We start from the raw sequence: 25,207 nt of genomic DNA on the forward strand, positions 1-25,207 counted from the left end.
GAAACACCTAGCTCTATTCGTCTCCGAGTTCCAATAGTGACTTCCGAGGATACCATCAGGTCACTCCACAAATCCGGAGGTAAGATCTCATCATGACTAAGAAAATGAGTCCAAACTTGAAACACCTAGCTCTATTCGTCTCCGAGTTCCAATAGTGACTTCCAAAGTATACCATCAGGTCACTCCACAAATCCGGAGGTAAGATCTCATCATGACTAAGAAAATGAGCCCAAACTCGAAACACCTAGCTCTATTCGTCTCCGAGTTCCAATAGTGACTTCCGAGGTATACCATCAGGTCACTCCACAAATCCGGAGGTAAGATCTCATCATGACTAAGAAAATGAGCCCAAACTCGAAACACCTAGCTCTATTCGTCTCCGAGTTCCAATAGTGACTTTCGAGGTATACCATCAGGTCACTCCACAAATCCGGAGGTAAGATCTCATCATGACTAAGAAAATGAGCCCAAACTCGAAACACCTAGCTCTATTCGTCTCCGAGTTCCAATAGTGACTTCCGAGGTATACCATCAGGTCACTCCACAAATCCGGAGGTAAGATCTCATCATGACTAAGAAAATGAGCCCAAACTCGAAACACCTAGCTCTATTCGTCTCCGAGTTCCAATAGTGACTTCCGAGGTATACCATCAGGTCACTCCACAAATCCGGAGGTAAGATCTCATCATGTCTAAGAAAATGAGCCCAAACTCGAAACACCTAGCTCTATTCGTCTCCGAGTTCCAATAGCGACTTCCGAGGTATACCATCAGGTCACTCCACAAATCCGGAGGTAAGATCTCATCATGACTAAGAAAATGAGCCCAAACTCGAAACATCTAGCTCTATTCGTCTCCGAGTTCCAATAGTGACTTCCGAGGTATACCATCAGGTCACTCCACAAATCCGGAGGTAAGATCTCATCATGACTAAGAAAATGAGCCCAAACTCGAAACACCTAGCTCTATTCGTCTCTGAGTTCCAGTAGTAGGTTCCAAAGTATGCAATTTCATCAAGTCGGGAGGTAATGTAATGCTATCCTTCTCAGATTATTTTAGTCATAGTAGGAGCTCATAATTTCATAAGCATGGAAATGTTGTTCATTGCCAAGAAGTCATGGTGAAATATTTCATCATCAGACCCTTAGTCTGTAGGCACTGTTCTACTTACTGTATTATTGTCAAGATACATATTTAAAAAAAAACTGTTAAAAAAAAAATAGATGACCAAATATAAAATAAAATAAAAATATCAAAGTATCAAAATCAAGTCGATTCACTCATTTTGACGCAGCTGTGTGCGTGTGGGCAGTGTACTTATGTAGTAGTGCAATTTTGATACCTATTCATTTTGCAAAGACGTCCTTAAGCGACCGAAAAGTTAATAATTCTGGGAGCATGTCTGCGTGTATTGACAAATAGAGGGACAAATAAGGACAACTCGGGTGGAATTTTAGATTTATGGCCGGCACTTCGATGTTATAATATGTAGGAAGGTATGTGGATGGGCACCTATATCTCTTATCGTTCGATTGAAAACGCTATAGCAACAGATCCAGGCTACTTATTGATTTATAGAACTCTGAAAAATATTTCGTTTTAACTTTATGAAAAAAAAGAAGAGCATGATAGAGATTGATTGATAGGTACCATAGACATACGATTTTTCGCAGGTACCTACCTATTCATTATTCAGTTCTATTTTCAGTAGGTAGGTAGGTACCTAAGGATATGAACATTTTACATTGGTTGGGTTCAATTTTGAAAATTATCTTAACTACTAGATAGGTACGCTTATAAAGAGTAAGTAGGTAACTAGGTATGTTAAACATTTAGTACCTACCGATTCGGTCATTAGGTTTTTAGGTCATTCGCATCTACAAACTTTTAATAACCAAAACCTGTAGAGCAGGGGTTCACAAAATGGTTATCTAGCCACAAGTCATTCAGAAAAAACTAATTAAATTATTTCGAGTTGAATCTACCTCTACTTCCTATATTCACCATCAACTACCTATAAATTTATAGATAGTATTGCTCATAGAAATTGTTTTAATTACAGCACAGTGGGCGTAGGACGCGCCCACTTCGAAAAGCAGCCGCCAAGCAACCTGCGCAAGAGCAACTTCTTTCATTTTGTGGTCGCGTTGTACGACCGAGCGGGACAGCCGGTCGAGATCGAACGCACAGCTTTCATTGGCTTCATTGAAAAGGACCAGGTAAGCCTTTATTCATGTTTTTCTGTAGATACGCGGGTTTAGAGTGAGATATACGAGGAACATCAGAAATGAGATATTTTCTCCATCTATCTAGTAGGTAAAAGCTTTCAGCTCTTGCCCTGTGGCCCTTACCCCACCGCCAATGCCAAGATCCAGAGTTTTGCTTTCCAATATTAAGTCGGTATATTTTGTAGGCATGATATTAAATTGTAGCAAACCGATGCAAGGCAGAAACCGGAACTATGCGTTTCATGCAGCGAATCTCAGACGGTTACTTATCGAGTCTTCATTTTGTTGGCTATCCCTTGAATGAATTCAGTACTTTTGTAATCTCAGTAAATGACACTAAACCAGTTTACCATAATATTCCTAATCTGGTTAATCAGATGATTGGTATGTACGTTCTTTTGAAAAATATACATATTAACAAACAAAAAAAATCAGTCCTTTCTATACCGTTTTTTTAAAGAATATTAGCCATGCTTATCATGACTAACACTCCCCTTTCTCCTCCAATTAAGCGTAAAGCTTGTGCTAGGAGTGGGCACGACAATAGTGCAACGGGAGGGGTTTGGACCGCCGACCTTTTGGAATTCGGTCCGCTCCTCAACCGTTGAGCTATCGAGGCTATACACGGCATTATATTTTGTCACAGGATTATGCTTATAGAAATTGACACGGCATTATTCTGATAGAACATCTCTTTGACTGGAGTTTTTAATGATGCGTTTATCGTGGAGTCCTTCGTGATAAGCATCAGAATCACCGAGCCATCAATCAGGATCGCACGGACACTGTGCAGTGCCCATTTACATAATTCAGCTGCGTTGGTGGCGTGTTCAAATTAATGTTGTTTTGTCTGTCGGTCTGTCTCACATGCGCAAACGTTTTTCGTGTTTAGTTTTCGTATTATTTACCTATTAAGTACTTGATAACGGTCGCGACTTCGTCCACGTGAATATACCTATAAGTTTTAAAAGATCCCGTGGGAAATAACTTTGAAAATCCATAAGTACTAATATTATAAATGCGAAAGTATATCTGTAGTTTTTCACAGCCCATCTGCTTAACTAATTTTGACGAAATTTGGTAGCGAGACAACTTGCATGCCGGGAAAGGACATACTTATCCACGTACTTAGACAACTTTTTTAAGGTTGAGGAAAATCAAAAAGTTCTCAGTTCTCATGGAATTTAATAAATCTAAATCCATACCGAAGAAAGGGCGGAAATCATATATTTTGTATAGAGGTACCTAAACGTGTTTACCCCGGAAAATCAAAAAATTCCCATTCATGGAATTTTCAAAAAACTGAAACTTATACGCAGACGAACTCGCGACTCGCGGGCTTCATCTGGTATTTTATAATTTAACATTACTTCCGACATCGTGCGATATTTTTAGGCTTTTCAAAAACTAAGCAAAGTCGAAAAGGAAAACTTATGAAATATGAAAACGTGTAGTGCAGCAGTTTGTAGGTTACTGAGCGCGACGCGTTCACACGTCTTGTTTGCTACTTAATTATTTAAAGCCGACGCGTTTTTGGACGGAGCGTGGCACTATAAAAGACCTGAGTTGGATATTATCTGTTAAACGTAGATTGTAAAGAACCTTATTTTTTTTTTTTAATTTTCCACTAACATTGCTCCCATTTCAATTGTTTTAGGAAGCTGAGGGTCAAAAAACAAACAACGGTATTCAGTACAGGCTACAGCTCCTTTATGCTAATGGTAAGTACCTACCTAATTATTCCTTGCTCAAAATTAATACGAATAAAAGAGACCACAATTTTCTTTTTCATATTACAAATAGTTTTGGCAGTTTAAGATACTGATGAAAAAAAAAACGTTAACAAAACAGCTACAATTAAAAATAACGTTAACCAAAACAACAACATTAAAAACTTGAAACGACGCTTGAGGTTGAATAACTATCATCTCAGAAAGTGCAGTAATAAAAATGTTGATTAGGTAAAATAAATCATGTTCTATACTTATGAATTATTTTAGTTCAATAATTACTATGACTTAAAAAAAATATATTTCTCAGTCATAACTAATAAGCACGAAATAAGTACTGTAACTATTACTAATAATAATTATTATTGGAATGATGCGTGTACTAAATCTAAGGTTTAAATCCTATAAATTTTTAACGTGTTATTTAGTCTGTTAGTGACTCTCTAATAATAGCATAAGTATCTACAAAAATGAAATCTCTATCTATATTCGGCCTATAAGTTCTTTCTTTGTTTATTGGTGAATGGCAAGTTTTTATTCATTCTTGAAAAATTCTTTTTCAATTATGTGATTTTTGAAATGTTCCATTCAAATGAATGAACTTTGCCTATCTGGAGTTTTATTATAGGCACCTTTGGAATAAATAAATGAAACAAAGGTACTGAAATGCAGCAATTTCAAAATGACAAACTTCAACTTTATTTATTTGTATAAATGCAAGACAAAGCATACGGAACTAAACGGATTAAGGACAATCAAACTACGTTGTAGCGTTTCCATTTAGGATGCAATGGGTCGATATTGTTCAGGGTAGAACAAACATTAGCTGACAGCATTGTCATACTGTCTTGAGAGCAATGGACTTGATAAGTAGGTAAGCTTTCCATTGTTGATTGTACTAACTTTAGACCTCATTGTCAAAAATAATAAGAGCTGAGGATGTGCACTTTTGAGGCAAGTTATCGGAATTAAATATATGTAGGTAGTAACTAATAAGTGTAATAAAAAATGCGATTTTGATTTTATTTACGGGTCTTGGTTTTATTTGGTGGGAGTTTTATAAACGGTGTGATTAGAATGCTAGCAAACACGAAGACATTACATTACCGATACCTACCACAAAGAAAACTCGTATTTTTAAAAGTTCGCAATGTATTGCCAACAAAACATCTGACTGACGCTAGTAGTCAACGAACGTTGCGTAGAGAGGTCAATGCCACGAAATAGACTGGGCATTGACCTCAAATTTTGCACGCTATACATAGCGGGTTTGAAAAATACTAAATCACTAAAACTACAAGTACCTAGGTATAAGACAAACTGTCATTGGTATTGGATTATGTTTAGATATTATAATAATAGCATAAATTATTCTAATTACACGCTGTATAAAATATACCCTAGTATTATGCTAGTATCATTACCTAATAACATTAAAAAAAAATTTTTTCAATAACTTAGATAGGTAGGTTATGTTACTCTGGCTGCACTTGAGTGACAAATTTCGAGGCGAAGGAGTGGATCAAATTTTAGTTCCTAGGACTTGGCTGTTTAGACTGTAGATCAATCAGTCAGTCAGTCGGTTAAAAGTTAGAACAAGACGTCTTTTTATATGTAAGTAGGTACCTATAGGTCTTTTAACATTTACTATATTTTATCAATTTATGTTGAGGAATGCAATTCATGATAATGTATTATAAAACTAAGACCAAAGCAACGGTATTTTAAATTAGAAATTTACTAAATTATAGGTATACAATCGAATTTTAACCTTGTTGCCTTTAACGCAAGGTTCATATATCTATCTACCAAATACAAATTTTGTATTCAATACGGAGACAATGCATACGACCGACGCATTGTAAATATTTGCCATCTTGGCCGTTACAGAGATAATGGAAAATTGGCACCGAATAGACAGGCTCTTAGACTATGAATGACGATTGTCTCAAGCTCTTAGACATGATCTAAGGGCCAGTTACACATCAGGTGGGTTAGTAACCAAGCATAGTGGATTGCACCCTGGTACCTTTAGTTTTAAGTTCAACAAATAAAAATCATTATCACCATTTACATCAATTCTCTTGCAAATTCAATAATCGATAATCAAAGAGTTTACAATGCATACAAAATGAGATCTCACTTGCAATTTTAACTTTATGTGGCTTTACTGCCATGTCAAAAGTAAGATGTTACCTATTCCTTATTTTAAAGGTGAACCGTATTTTTGACGTAACAGTAAAGTTGACATACTTATATTAGAGTTCAAAATGGCGAGTGGGTTCTTATTTTGTATGGACTATAGGTACTTATTTTGAATAAATAACTTTCACTTCTACTTTGACTTTGTACAAGTCAGCATTCTTGCCTCCAAGGTTCTGGTGAAAACCAAAGTTAGCGAATCATCAACTGTGTCACTTATGTAAAGGTAGTTCCGTTTTGGTGCCCCAAAACCTTACTTTAACCACCTAATGTGCAAATGGCCCTAATGGAATAGTTGCTGCAGGGCGATATGTTAGTTAACTCACTATTCACCGATGATATGGCAACCATCGGGCTCATATTTTGACATTTATTTTTAATCCATGAAAGGTTTTTTACGAAAAATCATTTTACTATCACTCAGTGAAGTAGAAATGTAGATCCTACCAATGCCAAACGATATCTTTTATCGTTGAACACTGAGTTAGCGCATCAGCATGCTGGTAGATAGGTGAAGCAATTTTGAAAAAAGTAGATACTTAGTAGAATTTTAGTATAATTTTAAACTTGGTTTTTACTTGTTAGGTATCTAATTTGAAAGCCTATAATAATGTACCAATTAATTAAGTTAAAATTCAAGTATGTTCTGTTCCATAAGGTACATTTTGTAACACGCATATAGTCTCGAAAGACCAATTGAAAAATTAATATTGTACCTACATCTAAACCCAAAATTTATCTTTTAATATGTCTCTCGATCTACATCTTACGATTCTTAGGCACCGGCAGGGATTTAATTACCTACCTGCGAAATTAATTTAATTGGGTTGCTTTTAAATTTTCCTTAAACTGGGTAATTTAAGGGGGTGTGGTAATCATACCGCTGTGTGTCATACTTTCCATATTAATTTGAGTATAGGTTAAGCGTGACAATTTCCAAGCTTATGGTACGAGTACTTACAAAATATGTATCCTACCTCAGGAAAGTAAGGAAATAACAGTCAATTCAGGACTTGCCTTTACGCAAGTTTAAAAACCTTGTTAAAATACTCATGCTCTTAAAAAAAGCATATTATACCTAAGTGCAATCGAAGATCATGTACTTAAATTATAAAAAAGCATGGATTTGTTTCGCTCCAGCATTACGCGGGGCTGCAATTAAGGTCCCTGCTAAGGGTTTGATATAAAATTAAAGTATTGCTTTTGTTTCAGGCCTCCGACAGGAGCAAGACATATTCGTCCGACTAATCGACTCAGTCACCAAACAAGTAAGTGGATATTTTTAACTATTCTTACCAATCACTCGGACAACTATACCAATCATTCTGCTATTAAGTAATTGGTCTGCAGTATTTGCACTCTAAAGCACAGGTGTGGAACAATGAATCATACTAACAGGGTCAAAACTTTCTTCAATTACTTATCGGTAGATCCCACAAGAACATTTTCGTGCAAGTAACATCCACTCATAGTGCCTTACCGAGGAGATTCGGTATTCTTTACACTTGCCTCCCACATAATGCAAAAGAAAATATTTAAAATACAACAAAGCAATGAGCGCTTGGCAATCACAAAGTCCTAAAACATCTAAACCAATTCACGCAACAGATGAGCCCATTACACCAACTAAGGACGTATTCACACAGATTGCTAGTGGAGGTAACCTCAATCTGACAGCACGTGGCACCCACGTGGCCGCCACGTGGCAGATTGTCATCGCCGGCGCCCGATTAGACCCTAATCCACACGCCCAGCCCCGCCTCTGGTCAACGACTTGTATCCGTATTATTTTATTGTCAGTAATTTAAAATTTTACTGGTCGAAAGAAAAAATATATTCTCATACATTAATGACATTCTCCTATCATGTCTGCCAATTCACACTTGGTGGCTTGGTGGACGACTAAGTACCTATAGCCAAACCCTTGTCATTCTGAGAGGAGACTCGTGCTCAGTAGTGCGATGGCGATGGGTTGATGATGATGACGTTGATGATGATGATGATGATGAAGAATGATATTCTGTGATAGGTACATATTACACACTAGCTACATTATTATGCCCGCGACCTTTTCCGCATGGACTACACCGAACAAAAGGGGCTCGAAATTTTTATAGCTCCTTAGGAGTCGAATTTTCAAAAATCCTTTCTTAGCGGATGTCTACGTCATACTAACTATCTGCATGGCAAATTTTATTCCGATCCGTACGTACTTTTTTTTTCTTGATTCTGCTGTTAACACAAGTGTAAATTAAAAAATTATAACACCCCCGACAAGTGAAGGTTACAGTAACTAGAAAAGAGCTGATAACTTTCAAACGGCTGAACCGATTATCTTGGATTATAGCTAAGAACACTTTCGATCAAGCCACCTTTCAAACAAAAAAAACTAAATTAAAATCGGTTCATTAGTGTAGGAGCTACGAAGCCACAGACAGATACACAGATACACACGTCAAACTTATAACACCCCTCTTTTTGGGTCGGGGGTTAAAAATAAAGACAAAGCGACATATTTTCTGCGAGTTGACTATACGTACCTATCTCTTTTAGAACGGTGGGCATACTTTATCTAAGTTTATAAGGAATTTACCAGTTTTAAAATTAGGCTAATATTATTAAAATCTTCTTGCTATTTTGATTTAAGTCCTATTATACTCACTGGATACCTTGTACTCGTAGTGCTGGAAAATATTCCTGCATTCCGTTAAGAAAACGTTCATATATTATGCAAAGAGAAAATGTTCGTGTCAGTTAAGGCTTCAGCGTTATTATTTTCGTTCACGAGCACACACTATTCTTGAATGTTATATTTATATTAGTTTACATACTATAATTAAACAAGCAACAGAATGTACAACATTTTAATTTATTATTATATAAGTTGTAATAACACACTTTATGAGTCCATACGTTTAATCTAAAAATATGGTAAGTATTATTATTCATATTCTAGTATAGTTTCTTCTAATGTTTTCTGTATATACATTATACATATATTATGTTCGTGTGTTATAAAGTTCTCCAAGTAAATAAGATATATTCGTAGTTCATGTATTCGTTAAAAACTGAGATGTGGAATTAATTTTCACCAGTCTTCAGTGTCAAATTAACAATTGTATGAAAGCTTAGGATGAAAGTAGGTAGGTACGTACAGGCAGGGAAACTTTAGAATGATTGACAGGAATTAGAAGGGTTGTAGTGTGAAATCAGATTTGTGAAATATGATATTAACCCGGCTGGTATTAGTATTCTATGTGGTTCGGTAGCTGATACAACGCAAAACCGTGGCTCTTAGGAGCTGGATCCATACTTCCATCCATATCTAAGTAGGTACTATCCGTGCTACTTCCGCACATTAACCCTAATATCCGTGCTATCCATATCCACACTATCCATATCCATACTATCCATATATCCATACTATCCATATCCATACTATCCATATCCATACCATCCATATCCATACTATCCATATCCATACTAATATCGACAACTGCAAGGAAAAACATCGTACCTACATCTGCGTAGATTTAGATTTTCAAAAATTCCATGGGAACTCTTTAATTTTCCGGAATACAAGTTGCCTATGTCACACTGCAAAACTTTAATAAGATTCATATGAGTATTTATAGAATAATATTTAGAGAAGTAACAAAAATAGGATCTAAACTAATCTTAGCATGACTGTATATATATGTATAATAATATACAGTATATAAGAATAACTGTACAATCATAAACAAAATACATTTAGCTGGAAACTCCACATCCTCGTAAAATCAAGGAACGAAATTGATACACAAAGCTACTGTTACAAAGGCGGGCGCACACAATTATCACGTACGCGTTTATTACATAAATAACAATTTTACCGTAAAGCCATCATGAAACTTCAGTGTAGCACATATATAATTTCAACACGTCCCGGGCTCTTAGTGTTGTGTAACAGGAGGCCAATTACGAAAGATTTATGCCTTGAACATAATTAACTTAGGCCGAACGTTAACTAAGAAAGGAATTGTGTGTGTGAATGTGTACCTACATTTTTAGTGCAATGGATCGTTATATACGGTTGCGTATTTTGTTTTCATGCTATTTATTTTTGAGCGGTGATAATCTAGATTAGTGAGTAGTCATTTTTAACTCCCGACCCAAGAAGAGGGGTGTTATAAGTTTGACGTGTGTATCTGTCTGTGGCATCGTAGCTCTTAAACGAATGAACCGATTTTAATTTAGTTTTTTGTTTGTTTGAAAGGTGGCTTAATCGAGAGTGTTCTTAGCTATAATCGAAGAAAATCGGTTCAGCCGTTTGACAGTTATCGCTCTTTTCTAGTTTTCTTATAGAGGTTTTTGTGTCGGGGGTTTTTAAATTTTGAGTTATTAGTTAAGATGACAGCCTATTCTGTGGGTCGGGGGTGTCAGCAGATATTATTTTTAATAATTCTTTTTTGCAAAAGTTACAATGTGTGCTTATGTGATTTACTGATTTGCCAGAGTTTGCAGAAGTAATTAAAGTTTTAAGTAATCTTACATCATCAGTGCCAATCATATTAATAATATAATTACAATAATTAAAGACAGCACGCGAAACAGTCGTTCACTAATGCCAAAGATGGCGACTAGATAGTTGCGGTTCATTTAATTGTATTAAATCGTTAGGCTGAGGGCACACGGCAATCAGCTAATGCCGTATGCGGCCGGCACGCAAGAGCACCGAAAAAATTAGCCTGCCTTGATATTTCATTACGCTTATCATGTATAGTTATTTGTCGTGGCTTAGATATACAATAGATAAGTTTACTGTCTAGATAATGGTCCGGATTTGATATGCATGAAGCAATTATTTTTTGAGCTAGGTATACTTAATCAGTTAAAATATAACTCTACCTATAATTATTGGGACTCAGTAGGTATTATTGAATAGTTTTGAATGTCTCCTTTTTCAAAACTAAAGTTTTTTTTTTAATGTTCTGAACTTTACTAGAAATTGTAATCAGTACCATCACTGATTACTCTTTTAGAAAAATTTTAGCTTTTCCCCATGACTTCGTCCTCAGGTTTTTTTTAGATTTTTAAAATCCCGTTGCAAATTCTTCAAATCCTTTCTTAAGAGCTCTATTATCAGGACTTGGTTCATGTAGATTTAGGATCTGGAAGAAAAAATTGTTTTCTCGAGATAAAAAGTGACCTATAGCTTATATATACAAAAATCACGTTGATCCGTTGCATTGTGATTGGAAAACAAACCACCAACAATAAAATTTCGCATTTTTGACATTAATAATTGTGGGGATAGATGTTATTAGAAGAAAAAGACATGGCCGATTAAATATGTAGCAACTCATTAGTAGTTACTTAAAATACTAGATGTTACGATACTGTATTACAAAGAGCGGATTATTTGTGTTCGCACAGTAAATAACTATCATATCAATATCTAAAATATCAATCTAGCTACCCTCTGTTTGACTATAGTCTTAAGATACTGGTTCATGCTACCCAAAATGAGATTCTGGCAAATCCCATAGAAATCCCATAGAAACCGACCCTGTTTGAATATCGAAGCGTGCACGCGCACGTGACCAAATGATTGTGTTTACTTAACAACGTTCAAACAACATATTTATTTGGTTCTTTTTGTTGGGAAAATGACTTTCGGAAGCCATTTTGGATGCAATAACAAGTTAGATTATTTCTAATATATACTTATTATCAATTTTGGTAGGAAATCGGAGCAATCACAACCACAATAATAAAATTAACGTTTTATATTGCTTTAAGATCGAAACAGAGCTTCAGTAGATACCTACATAAAGTAGTCAATATTTGGAATGTTTGTTTAAAACTAATTTTTGAATTGGAATCTTCCAATTCCAACTGGCATAAGTCAGGGCCTCATGGTATTCTAATTCATTTTTCGAATAAGGTTAGAAAAAATTAGAACACGTAGACGATGTTCTTTAGTGCGAAACGTCCTCATAAAACAATATTTTTTATTATTTAGCATGCAAATAAAATGTTTCGCTCCATATATCAAGTGCAACTACAATAATAAAAATATCTGCACAAGTCGAGCGGCGCCCGCATTGTCGCGAACGCATAAATCACTGCACTTCTTCCCTCCTTTATGTCCTCCGCCTTATTTTTATTCCTTACAACTCTATTGTTTTCCGGGAAATAAGCGTTGAACAAAGTTCATTTGATAGACTGCCAACTTTAAAGTTGCAAGTTATTGTAATGTTTTAAATTGGCATTTTTAAAGAAAATGTAATTCAAGTAACGCGAGCTATTCATCCCTTTAAATAACAGTAAATTCATTTATGTGAACGTCTACTGCTTGGTTTCAACACTGGCTGAAACTCACAACAGTTCACAAAATAATAGTCAAATGCTTCTCGTAATGCCCAAAATTCTGTTGGTGCCGGTTGGCATCCGGCATACATCCAGAGAGTATGGTTCATCTTATGAGTATGGTTTTAAATAAGCAAAGTCTGTGTCTGTGTCTTATGTAAAATACGAAAATAACCTCACAAAAAGTTCTTCAGCTACAAAAATGTAAGTTGTGTAAGGAGATAAGTAGTAACGAAAAATGTAGATAAATAAATAATTTAATGATTTAATATGAATTTGGCTATCATAGATTTTCAGATATTTGTACATACATTTCATATTATCAGGATATTAATATGTCACCGAACAATGCATGGGTATCACCACAGGTTTGAGTCAGTTCAGTATTCTTGTAAATTACAAACAATACAAATTCCTTGTGTATTATTCCTTGTCGTTCACGTAAATCACGCGCCAACGTTTCTTGCGTATTACGTCTTGATTTTCTTTCATTTTCCGAGAAACTTTTATTGTTTTACGAATCGTTTTGTATAAAAAATATTGGTATAAGTTTCACAAATTTATACATATTTACTACCACGTCTCTTTTAAGATGAAAAGATGGCATTGGACTCCCACACGAAGAGTTCCATACCATTGTACAAGAAATAAATAACACTTTTGAGTTTTTTTTTAATTTTCTTGTCAACCATTTTGAAAATTTTATTATTTGTTGTTATAGCGGTAATAGAAATACATATTCTCAGAAAATTTCAACTCTCTACCTATTACGGTTCATGAGATACATAGGTACCTTGTGACAAGTTTTTTGAAAAACGCACCAAATTAAAAAGTTGGTTAAAAGACCAAATGTCGAGTAGAAAAACATAATAGGTATTATGTTATTACAAAAGCTGAAAAAACTACATGAACTTTTAAAACATCAAGCGGTAATTTCACTTACATACTTAGGTATACCTATCAAACTGTAGTTTTGCAAGTTAAAGTAGAAAAATAAAGGCTTTTGACCTAACGTAGGGTCAAAACCCCAAAGGTATTAAGGTAATGGTAGCAACCACTACCGTCCACTTTTTTTTAAACCTCCCCAAATTCCCCTGAGATTGAATCCCATGCGACGCTGACGCTCGCAGTGACTCCTGAGGGAATGCTACAGTGTTGAAAAATATTGGCCAGCTCACAAGATCACTGTGCCATCTGGGATTTATCTAGCCTAGGTTCTGCTTTCTAGAGAACTATGTTTTTGTTACAAATCCCCTGACTCAACCGTTTGCGGCGTTTAATATTATGTAGGTACTTAGCTACTATTTACGTAGGTAGGTACGTAGTGCCTTTAGTTTTCTTGGATTTTCTTTGAATAGTTTAGTGTTTTTACGAATTTACGGATTTTACTGATAAGAGATTATTTCTTCATTTTAGTTTGTTAGTTTGTTCATTAAATTTTAATTTTAGGACTAATTAAATATAAGGATCGCAGTTTTACTGACAATAATCAAGTACGAGTAAGTACCTATTTCCCGCAATTTTTAGATTAGTTTTTTTCAATTTCTGTTGTTGATAATGAATATATTGAATATTATAATGGGCGCAAAATTTTATCGTTGGAATTTTCCAAAATCTTTTCTCAAGTGGCAGTCTAGTCTAGTTATAGACAGTTCCTATGTTGTAGATCCAATGGCTTAAGCTGTAGGTAGGTTAGTCAGCTAATTTTATCTTTTACACTTAGGTATACTTATTAGGTAGGTACAGTTTTTCTTGATTTTCTGCTTGCAATGGATGACCTTTATTATACCATTCAAATCGAATACAAACCTATCATTTATATTACTTATACTTAATTTTATTCTTCATCAGCTTCACACCTGATGCCATTCTTCGTAAAGCCAGGCTCAACCCTAAGCTATTTAGCCTGTCCTTAAATACTTTTCTATAACCCTTGATTACGTATAACAGAACACCCTTACACACACGCCGATCCTAAATCCTTTGCACAAAAGATGATAATACCCTACTATTTCATATTCAATTAGATATTTTGTAAGGGACGAAAAATCTATCTTTAGGATTTTGGGGGATTGTGGAAGCTAATTTTAGTTATTAGGGGTTTGGAAAAATATGCTCACAAAAAATAAGGGTACCAGCGCAGTAAGCGATTTTTTTGATCGATTTGGTGGACCTGGAGAGTCATTTAGGCTACTTTCATAATGAAAAATCAAAGTGTTCTTACAGGATTAATGAAACCTAAATCCACTCGAACAAAGTTGTGGGCATCAGCTATAAATGTGAAAATGTAGTTATTTGCTGGTTTGTTGGTTTATCCAACAATTTACGTGTCGGTAAGAACACTATAATAAAAATTATAAATTTGGCACTTTGACCTTAACTCTATCTAATAAATTAATTTTCTCGCAGTACAAGAGCCTCAAAACAATTTTTACCCTCCGAGTTTGAAAGTTTCTCCCCCACAATAACCTAATGCTCGCTACACGTGTCCGTTTCGTTTATCTATTAATATCTAATTACTGGTCGCCCTCAGGACTTGCACTAATCCTCGTAGGTACTTTCATTGGAATCTACACTATCATCAGGAGGAGTTCCATCATATTTTTATATCCATACATACCCATACATTTTATAGCCCAGCAAACCTACCGCATAGCAAATAAGTTTTCATTCCTGAGTTAGCAGTGGCGTGCACAACGTTTATAGCCAGGGTAGGCATAAGCAAGGTAGTGTCTTCTTTACTGGAGGTCATGATGAAAGATGAGCATTGAACTATTTGAATCAGGGTAAGCAGCGCTTTTATGCTTCTATGACCTGCACGCCGCTGTGAGTTAGGTACTGTAGCTTTCACCTCACCTATGAGGTGAGTGAATATATTTTATCGGCGTTGAGGTAAAACTGCCATTTAATATGAACTGTTTAACTTTGTAATAGGTATATCTATATTTGTGCAGATTAATGCAATTTTGTTGTCTGTAACTTGTTAAGGCCTCTACACACGCCCGCCAGTCATAAGTTTTCAAAATCTAGTTAAGAGGTTACAGTTGCGTGCTTAGAGATAGTTAAAAATAGAGCCCGCTAAAAGCTTAATTTGGAACTATGCAAATGCGTTTTGGCGTAGATGAAGAGCGCGATTATGTACTAAAGGGTGCATAAATTAGCAAAAAGCAATAACTTGATGAAGACGAAAAAGTTATCTTATCTACACGCGGATTTTTAATTAATTTAATATGCCGCGTGATAAAGATTAAAATGTTAGAATTTCATTTTATATTTTTTGTTTTCATTATAGTGAAATTAGCAATACTGAACGAATTGCATAATAAATTTATATAAATGTATATTTTTTAATTTTATTTTTTAAACAAAAATTAATTCGAATTCTTAGAGATTGAAAGAAAGAAACAAGAAGAAAGAAAATGTTTTTTATTTGATCACTGTTAAATACTACAATGAACACTACAATAAACCTTAAAACAAAGTGAATTAATCTACATAATAATATATAAATTAACAATATACTTATAAGTAAATATATAGTAAATAAAGTGTCACGTGTGACCAAATAATGTATAAGTCTCCCACTCAGCATCATGCTGCAGGAAGCTGCAGCGCTGGTTTTCAATGGGAGCATTAAAAAGTGAAATTGGTTCAAATTCCGCCTATTTTGACATTTTTATTTGTATGTAAAAACTAATTACATTATCTCTCAATTCAATAAATAAAGTAACATGATATTCGTTAAAAGAAATCAAAAATACGAATTTACTTTTTTTGTTTCAGCCTATCGTCTATGAAGGACAAGACAAGAACCCAGAAATGTGCAGAGTTCTGCTAACGCACGAAGTTATGTGCAGGTAAGATACTTAAGCTTTTTAAAATAGAATTTGAGTCCATTTAAAATATAAATGATATTTTTATTGTAATAAAGAAAAGTAATGTAAGTGCTTCTTAAAGTTTAACGTTGTTTACAAAATATCTCACAGCTCACCGTGGCGCTTCCACGAATCTATTTGAAAAAAAAAATCAAACCCAAAAAAACTCAACATATTATAAGAAATATTATCAGGATATGTATTATCAGGATATGTATTATTGTACTCAGCATATTGATTTTAGGAGTAAAACTTCTTTAGGCACGACTTGAAAATTGAAAGTAGTTACATAATTCAAAAAAAATTCAGACGGAACGGAAGTAGGTACCTAGGTACTTAATAATATGACGTTATGATAGAAACTTTTGACTGATTCATTGTCAAAAATGGAATCCTTTGCACGTTTAGTTTTACTCGTTTACTTTAACCACGCGTGAATATTACACCAATTTTTTTATATTTTAATCTAGTACGACGTATAGACTTATAAACTATGTTGTATGGTAGTAAGTTAAGTACATCATCATAAGATGGAACATTAAGTACATGTGGAATCATAAGATTCCACAGCTATGATTTTCAACTGAAACTCTAATCCAACTCCTAAGATAATTTCTATTCAACAATAATAAGGTGATAGCGCAATTTGCAGCCAATCTCTACAACGATGTCAAACATGGAGTTGCTCCTAATGTCACACGGTACAGTCCCGTTAACAAAGCGCTTCATTTGCGGCACAATATTTCAGACTCCAATTCAGGCGCCATAATTACGAAACTCTAAGAACAACCGTCGCACTCGCAAACGACAACAAGTGAACGTCCTTATTAATTTAACCATTTGTTTGGGGTGGTTTTTCCGCTCGTAACTGTAACGCGTCTCGCCACTACACGCGTGTGTGAGTTATTTTGACAACGGACTGTGTCTGTGTGAGCAATTAAAATTTTATTCTACCTTAGACGCAATGTCGTCCTCTCATTTGGTGCGATATGTGCGTCCCGTTCGCACGTCTTCAGGGGAGGAGTCTCGAGGGAGTCTGTCCTTTCAATGTCTTTGCCCTTTGCGTCAAGGAGCCAGGATAGGGCGCGAGGAACGAATATCGTTCTCTTTACAGGAGATGTTTTGGCTTCCTGTTTTGATTTTGTTGCATACATTCTAATTACACATTATTAGTGCATATTAAAATGAACAACCGGGAGGTCCAGGGTTCGATCCCGGGCAACGCGCCTCTAATTTTTTAGAGATACGGTGAAGGAAAATATCGTGAAGAAACCTGAATGCCTGAGTTGTCCATAATGTTCTCAAAGGTGTGTAGAGTCTGCCAATCCGCACTGGGCCAGCGTGGCAGACAATGGCCTAAACCCTTCTCATTCTGAGAGGTCACCCGTGCTCAGTAGTGGGCTGGCCATGGTTCATCATGATCATGATTAAACATTATCACTAAGTATTTTAATAATAATCAATGTTAATGTTTTTTTGCAGTCGATGCTGTGATAAGAAGAGTTGTGGCAACAGAAATGAAACACCTTCAGATCCTGTAATTATAGATCGGTAAGTTTTATCATTTAGGACATATTTTCTAAGAAATAAATCTTATTTAGCTTATCCACTCAAATCTTAACTCTGTTTTTATAGACTGAGACGTAGTGGACAGTAATATTATTATATGAAAATTTGTTAAATAAATGAATATAGAAAAAAACCAGTCAAGTCGGGTTCCGTACCATCGTACAGCAAATAACACTTTTTAATTTTTTTTTTTGTGATGTAAGTAACCACGAAATCATAGTTTTCGGATTTTCCCCTTCTTAAAGATATTGCTGCCTTTTATGATTGTAGGCCAACGGGAAGTACCCTATAGGTTTTGATTCCCTTGACAGGTCTTGAGAGACACGACTGATAGACAGACAGACAACGAAGTGATCCTATTTAAAGGGTTTCTTTTGCCTTTTGAGGTACGGAACCCTAAAAATTGCTTTATTAATCAAAATATTGAATGAGCTCCAGGATTCAATCCTAGAACCACAGCAAAATTGAACAATACCTTTGTTTCCCCCAAAAATGGAACCCACAATAACTGATTGGCCATAGATGGTATTGCTTACGTCTCACGCTGTGGCATTCATAGGCTCGATAGAAGCTAATCAGGCCCACAAAAATATAGAAATTTCAATAGACCGAGTTCTATCCAAAGGTGAGGGGCACAGATATGCTTTTATATCGCGTCCTTTTTTCGGAAATTCAATTGAGATAGGCGTCTCCCGAACATCCCTTGATATGTGAGATTTAGGGTTGTGCCATTATAAAATTATAGTTGAGTGCGTAGTGCGTATTATAAACTAGATAAAATAAAATAAAATAATACTTAGATAAATGTAATAAAATAAAATAAAATAAAATGGTGTGTTTCTTGTTCATGTAGAATGTAGATAGATGCCGTAGTGCTCTTACCCCGAATAAAATTGCCTAAGTAGGTATCAGGAAACGTTGGCATTTCATAATATGCCAACTAGTGCTGGGCATATCGATTAATATAGTTAACGTTAATCTGTGTATTTGGCCATCCCATCCATATTTTATCATATTATATACAAGTTTTGCGAGTATTCTGGCGTAGCATAATATATATGGTCAATTGGTGTTACTAGCACAGTCTCGCCCCTGTAATCTCAAAGAGTTGCACAGTTTTGTTTGTCATGTTAGCTACTTAAAATAAGGCTGAGATCTATAGAGCGCACTTTGACTTTGGTCAGACGTAAGACACTGTTAAAACGAGACAGCGTTATATCCCTGGCATGAATCTGTCTCGTTTTAACTGAAACTTAAGTTTATGCAAAGTCTAAGTGCACTCTATAGATTTCAACCTAAGTATCATACATTAGTTAGAAAACAGAATGCTAATAACACATAGACATCGATATTTCAAAAAGGTGAGCAGAGGTTGTTGCTGAGCACTATCTAAGAGTGATAGATAGTGAAGAATGCTTTTATTTGGCGTCCTTTTTCGGGAATCCAATTCAATATGTAGTCGTCTTCTCTATCGAACATCGCTAGATATTTGAGATTTAGGGTTGGGGTTTTTTGTACAGCCTATATCTAATGTAAAAAGAATAATATAAAATGTAGGTATATGTGTGTATAAAATATGTATGCTCGCTACTTCACCCGCATAGAATTTTTGTCTTAGGTATTCTGTTTTGCCGTGGAATTAAAAAAAATACAGCTTATTTTCAAAATATTTTTAATTTCACCAAAAATGGAGTTTACCTCCAAAATTTTAAATTGCATAAAAGTTGCAAATTGCAAGTTACTTCCATACATAATTTCGTCGAGATCGGATCAGCGATAAAAAAAAATTTATAGTAAGTTCCCACTGCCAATTTTTTATTTTAAATTTAAGTTTCAATTTTATTTGCTAGTTATGGTTAATATTCTACATATGTAACTAAACAGGTGCCTTAGATCGACTTTTATAGTGAAAAAAAAAACGAGAGAAAAAGGATATCAAAAACCAAAAAAGGGGTGAGCTACAAAAACGTATCTATTTTCCAAACACGAAGCCCGTTGAAAACCCTACCAATTCCGTTGGTTGGTTTAGTAATTCGTTCGATTCAAATTTTTTGTACTTTTGGAAATAAAAAAAATTCAATGACGGCCTTTGTGCGCAAACTTTCCTTTGCTTTTCGACCGTGTATGAAGTTGATCCGGAAAATTTGCAACCACGAATATACTTGCGATATATCGTTTGATGTGTCCAAATTAAACTTCGCCGTGTGAGTTATTCATAATTAGGTGGGCTGACAAACTCTACATTGGATTGCTTTATGAATATTAATAGCTTATTATTTTTTATTCGTGAATCGATTGAAAATTTTCGTTAGAAATAACGCGAGCATGGCTATGTAAGTCGACACAAATGCTTGAAATTTTTCAGTAAAATTTGGTTTATTAACACTATTTGCATTGAATAGGTAGATAATTAATTTATCATAACTTTGTAACTACAATTTTGGTACATGAAAAATAAATATAATATAATTCTATAATAAGCAAAGTGTCTACTAGAATTCAATCTGAAGAAGTTAACTCTGGCAAGTTATTTGAACGGTGCTTAAACGCAGCAAGTCAATACAAACTTGCAGAAATTGACATACTGCGATTAGTGTGCAGATGATTTACTAGAGCTGACTTCTGCAAGTTTTATTGCTTGTAGACATTTCTTTTTTTATATTTATTGCGTTTCAAATAGGGGTTGACAAGGTCCTACGTAAAATTGAGTTAAAATGTTGCTGTTGAGATAATTTAACAGCCTGCGTTTTCTTAAAAGTCCCAAAAATTGTTATACAATTTTTGGGATTGCATTCAAGTCATGATGGCTATGTCTCGTGGACCATGTTGTATTAGCTGGTATATCGAGTGTCTATTAATTTGGATTTTAATGCACTAACCTTGTCGAGTAAATTTTCACTTTATAAACGAGCTTTACGGCCCTGAAATTGTTAGGTAAGTATATGACATGATCGGTGTAAGTCGCGGAACATTAATCCATCAGGCACCCGCCTCGCCTCGCCCATGCGACGTACACTCGCGAACTAATGCGATAATTGAAATTGTGCAATTGCGTGCAAAACGCTGCCACCGAATTCATTACACCGCTTTTGAGCTCGTGTGTACCCGCCTTTTTGTAGTGACTAGTGCCCGAAATGATAGCCTTTGTTGATGGTTTAATTATTTTACGTGCGTCATAATGGTTTATTTGGGGAATGGACATGTCTCTGTTGATTTAAAGTTTAACTTTTTATTTATTTCATAGCTGGATGGGTTTTCACAATTAAGCTTTCTGTACTTTTGTCGTCTTTTCTTTAATCTCGATCGCAGAAAAACGATTGCCTTTATGTATTCAACATATATTTATAACTAGCTGATGCCCGCAGCTTCACCCGCGTGGATTGGTCAGATCCCCTGCAGCATCAGGATTGAGGAGTTGGACTCCAAATTTTTTATGGAACAATGTCGCAAAGTTCCTCTATCGATTAAAAAAGAAATGACGCAAATCGGTTCAGAAATCTCGGAGATTTCGGTGTACATAGGTTGAAAAACACAACTCCCTTTTTGAAAGTCGGTTAAAAAAGTAGCCTATGTTACTCCCTGGTCAATTCTCTACTTGTCTGTGAAAATCCCGTCAAAATCGGTTCAGCCGTTCCCAAGATTAGCCTTTTCAAACAGACAGACAGACAGACAGACAGACAGACAGACAGACAAAAATTTTAAAAACGTGTGATTCAGTGTTGGTATCGTTCAAATAACCATATGAGCTTAATATGAGGTAGTTATTTCGAAATTACAGACAGACACTCCAATTTTATTTATTAGTATAGATATAGATTAGTATAGAAGATATATCAATTGTATTCTTAACCAATTTTTTTTTTTCTTAGGTAGAATCTATTGTTCTAGACAACTAGACTATCTCCAATTTTTAATAAGCATAGTGAAAGGGGCTTGCCAGAGTTGATTTCTGTAAGTTTCATGCCAGTGGACACTTCGCTTAAGTCTAAAAAGTCCGATAAGCCATTTAACGGTATTTGACGTTGAAAGGCACAACGTGGATATGTTACCGAAAGAGGGTTTCAGTATCGGTAACCGGGCGAATAACTGACGTAACGGTAAAAGCAGGCAACAATCCTGAACCTTTCGAAGCAGCTGCTAAGAGATGTACGTCTGTCGGTTGACGATGATGATGATAATCTTTGATGAATTGACTAGCTGCAAGTGTTTACACAGTGCAAATGACTTGACAGAGTTGACTTCTGTAAAGAGTTTATTGCCAGTGGACACATCCTTTAAGACTCAAAAGTTAAACTAAATAGACTGGAATCCGATAAGCCATTCCTAAACGGTATTTGACGTCGAAAGGTACAACGTAGAAACGTAACCGAAAGAGGATTTGAGTATCGATAACCGGGCGAATAACTGACGTAACGGTAAAAGCAGGCAACAATCCTGAACCCTTCGAATCAGCAGCAATTTGTTAAGTGGATTTTTGCCCGAGACACGATCGCGGCTCGTTGCGCTCCTGTACACAATTTCATTATCTCTGGCCGCCATCCCGCCTGCCCGCGCCCGGCTCTACTATTAACTTATGCGATGCTGTTATTCAGCTATGGAAATTTTTTCTGAGCGGATTTTCCGCTTTAAACAAAAACACTATTGAAAACCGCGTTTGCTTCATTCCTCATTTCGTGATATGCCAACGGCAGCAACGTGAGATCTAGAATCTGTGGTAGTGGTAATACAACTTTATTGTAAACTAACTATACGATACCAGCGACTTTGTCTCCGCAAGTTTCAGTTTTTTTAAATCCCGTTTGAACTCTAATTTTATGAAACAGTGCTTTAAAATCCATATCCCATATCCCTATTCCAGGATGCAAGTTATCTCTGTACCAAATATTCTATGGATGCAGTGCTAGGTATATTTACGGACGCTGTACTTACCTACTTATTTATCAAATAGGAATGGACATGTTCATCAGATTTTTTTCCATCCAACAAAAACTTTGACATCAAAATGATTTTTACCAAGTGGATCAGTGTGATTCAATCATTTTGTATAGAAACATAGTGTGGAAGTTATCAACATACTCGCATCTACTTACGATTCAGAACACAGCAACTGTGACATGAAAATAAATAACATTACGAAGTGACAAGATGAAAGTCACGATTCTAAAGAAATCTTTTATTTCCTTTAGGTGTCCCTTAAAATTGAACCAATGTGTAGGGGTACAATCAGTACAGTATCGATAGGGTGCAGGTAGGTAGTTTAGACGATGGACTTTCGAAATCAATTCCAACCCACGCGATCTGTCCCTTCTACGCAATCACTTAAGGATTTTATGAAGCGTAATGATTAAGATGTTTTGTCGTGCTTGAATTTAAAACGATAGTTGACCGAGGGGGGCTGGTAGCAATAGAAACATATTGTGACTGGAATAGCTATTAACGGATTAAAACAGTACGTTTAAAAAGCTGTTTGGTTATTGTAAAAGGGGCAGATTAATTGATTACATGCCCATACATTTCGAACTTATCGATAAAAATAATGAAATACTTAGATATCAATCATGCTAAGTATTTCCTACCTATTATTACTATCTATTCATCACCATCATCAACCTATCACCAGCTCACTACTGAGTACGGGTCTCCTCTCAGAATGAGAAGGGTTTGGTCATAGTCTACCACGCTGACCAAGTGCAAATTGGCAGACTTAACACTCCTCTGAAAATATTATGGAGAGCAGTCAAGCGTTTTGACTTTTGATTATCTATTACTACCAGCTTAATATATAAAATATAAACTATTATGAAGTGGTTCATACAGAATATTATGTAGCTACTTGATTCGTAAAGGTTACTGAATTTAAGCATTTGATTATAGCCTTTAAACTATGTTCTATGAAGCTGATTCAAAGTATAATACTTTTATCGTTGAATTGGTTGTAGGTTTTGACTAAATAATGTTTGTTTAATTTAAGTAGGTATGCAGTTGTAAGGTAACTTCAATTGTTTTCTATGGTAACTATTAACTGTAATTGGTATTCTATGGTAAATTATTAACTTCCAGGGAATTTGAAAACTGCTTGAATCATCTAAGACTAGATTAAACTACTGATGATACAGTTCTAATATATGTAATCTTAAAGCTTATAGATTCTAAAATTATTGAAATATCAAAAAGAAGCGAAGCTGCATATACCTATCCGAAAGGAACGAGGGTAAAGTGTTGGCTTAGTCGACATATGGCCAACATCTATATTACAATGGGATCTTTACACCCTATTTCGGATGCGACAAAATCGATTCCCAATTCGATGTGACCCTCTCATGCTTGTTACTGGGAAAGAATATTATATTGACATCATTAACTATCCAATAGTTTGAAATGCTACTATTTGACAGGTTGTGCCTATATTTAAAACTTATTGTTGTAAGCGTAATAATGTAATAATTGATGTAAATTACCAACAAGCTATTTGATATCATGAGCAATGTTTTATTGCAAAGTAAAATTGTGAAACTGAAGAAATATACTTATATCATAAAATAGCCATAAACAACTAGTAGGGATCTCTACCTACGTACAATTTATATAATAAATGAAAACTTATAAGCAATCATCGTCGGACTTTCAACTTTTGTTATTTTAGACTTTGTACCTAAACCTACTTTAGTTTTCCTTAGTTCACTTAAAAGGTAAACAAGTACTTAGCTTCTTGCTGAAATGCGTAAGAGACGCGCTACACGAGGCCCATACTACTTTGTTACCGCAAACTGACAATGAAATCATGATACGAGTAAAAACCTAACTCTAAAACATCTAAATCGCCGGGAAATCACGTCGCTTACAGATTTCTCCGAAGTTTCACCACTAAGGATAACTAAAGTATGACTACGTTACAGACAGACTCTCACTAGTTCTCTAATGTTTTGCAGAAATTTCTTATCTCAGTTTAAAATTTTAATGTCTTTAAAGAGACCACAATGAAAAATCTATTTGGCAGCGAAAATTCTAATTTTACATTAGGGAAATGTAACGTTCTAAAACCTCGGTTTCCCCGCTTGCAGTTTTCCGGTAATTTTCGGTCCTGTGAACAGTGGTGGGAGCGAATCACGGCTATTATATTATCTCATTAGATACGCCGCCTCGCCGTGCGCCTCTCTTTTCTTTTCGCCAAATAAATTTGTTTCTGAGCGGCTGATTTCTCTATTAGGGTTTGATACCTACTTTGTTTATGAATCGCTTGTCTGAGGAAG

General features: G+C 35.3%; 1 protein-coding gene across 7 annotated transcripts in view; it reads left to right on the forward strand.

The window, feature by feature from the left end:
- The window catches only part of LOC123870147 (transcription factor collier), a 77,074-nt gene that overhangs the window by 15,209 nt on the left and 36,658 nt on the right, over window positions 1-25,207 (forward strand). For all 7 annotated transcript variants that reach the window (XM_045913327.1, XM_045913328.1, XM_045913322.1 and 4 more), the window contains exons 3-7: window positions 2,062-2,218; window positions 3,885-3,948; window positions 7,372-7,427; window positions 16,297-16,370; window positions 17,871-17,939. In XM_045913327.1, the coding sequence (XP_045769283.1) occupies window positions 2,062-2,218; window positions 3,885-3,948; window positions 7,372-7,427; window positions 16,297-16,370; window positions 17,871-17,939 (420 nt within the window). The remainder of the gene's footprint in view (window positions 1-2,061; window positions 2,219-3,884; window positions 3,949-7,371; window positions 7,428-16,296; window positions 16,371-17,870; window positions 17,940-25,207) is intronic.

The sequence above is a fragment of the Maniola jurtina genome, chromosome 12 (assembly GCF_905333055.1).
Source record: "Maniola jurtina chromosome 12, ilManJurt1.1, whole genome shotgun sequence".
NCBI lineage: Eukaryota > Metazoa > Arthropoda > Insecta > Lepidoptera > Nymphalidae > Maniola > Maniola jurtina.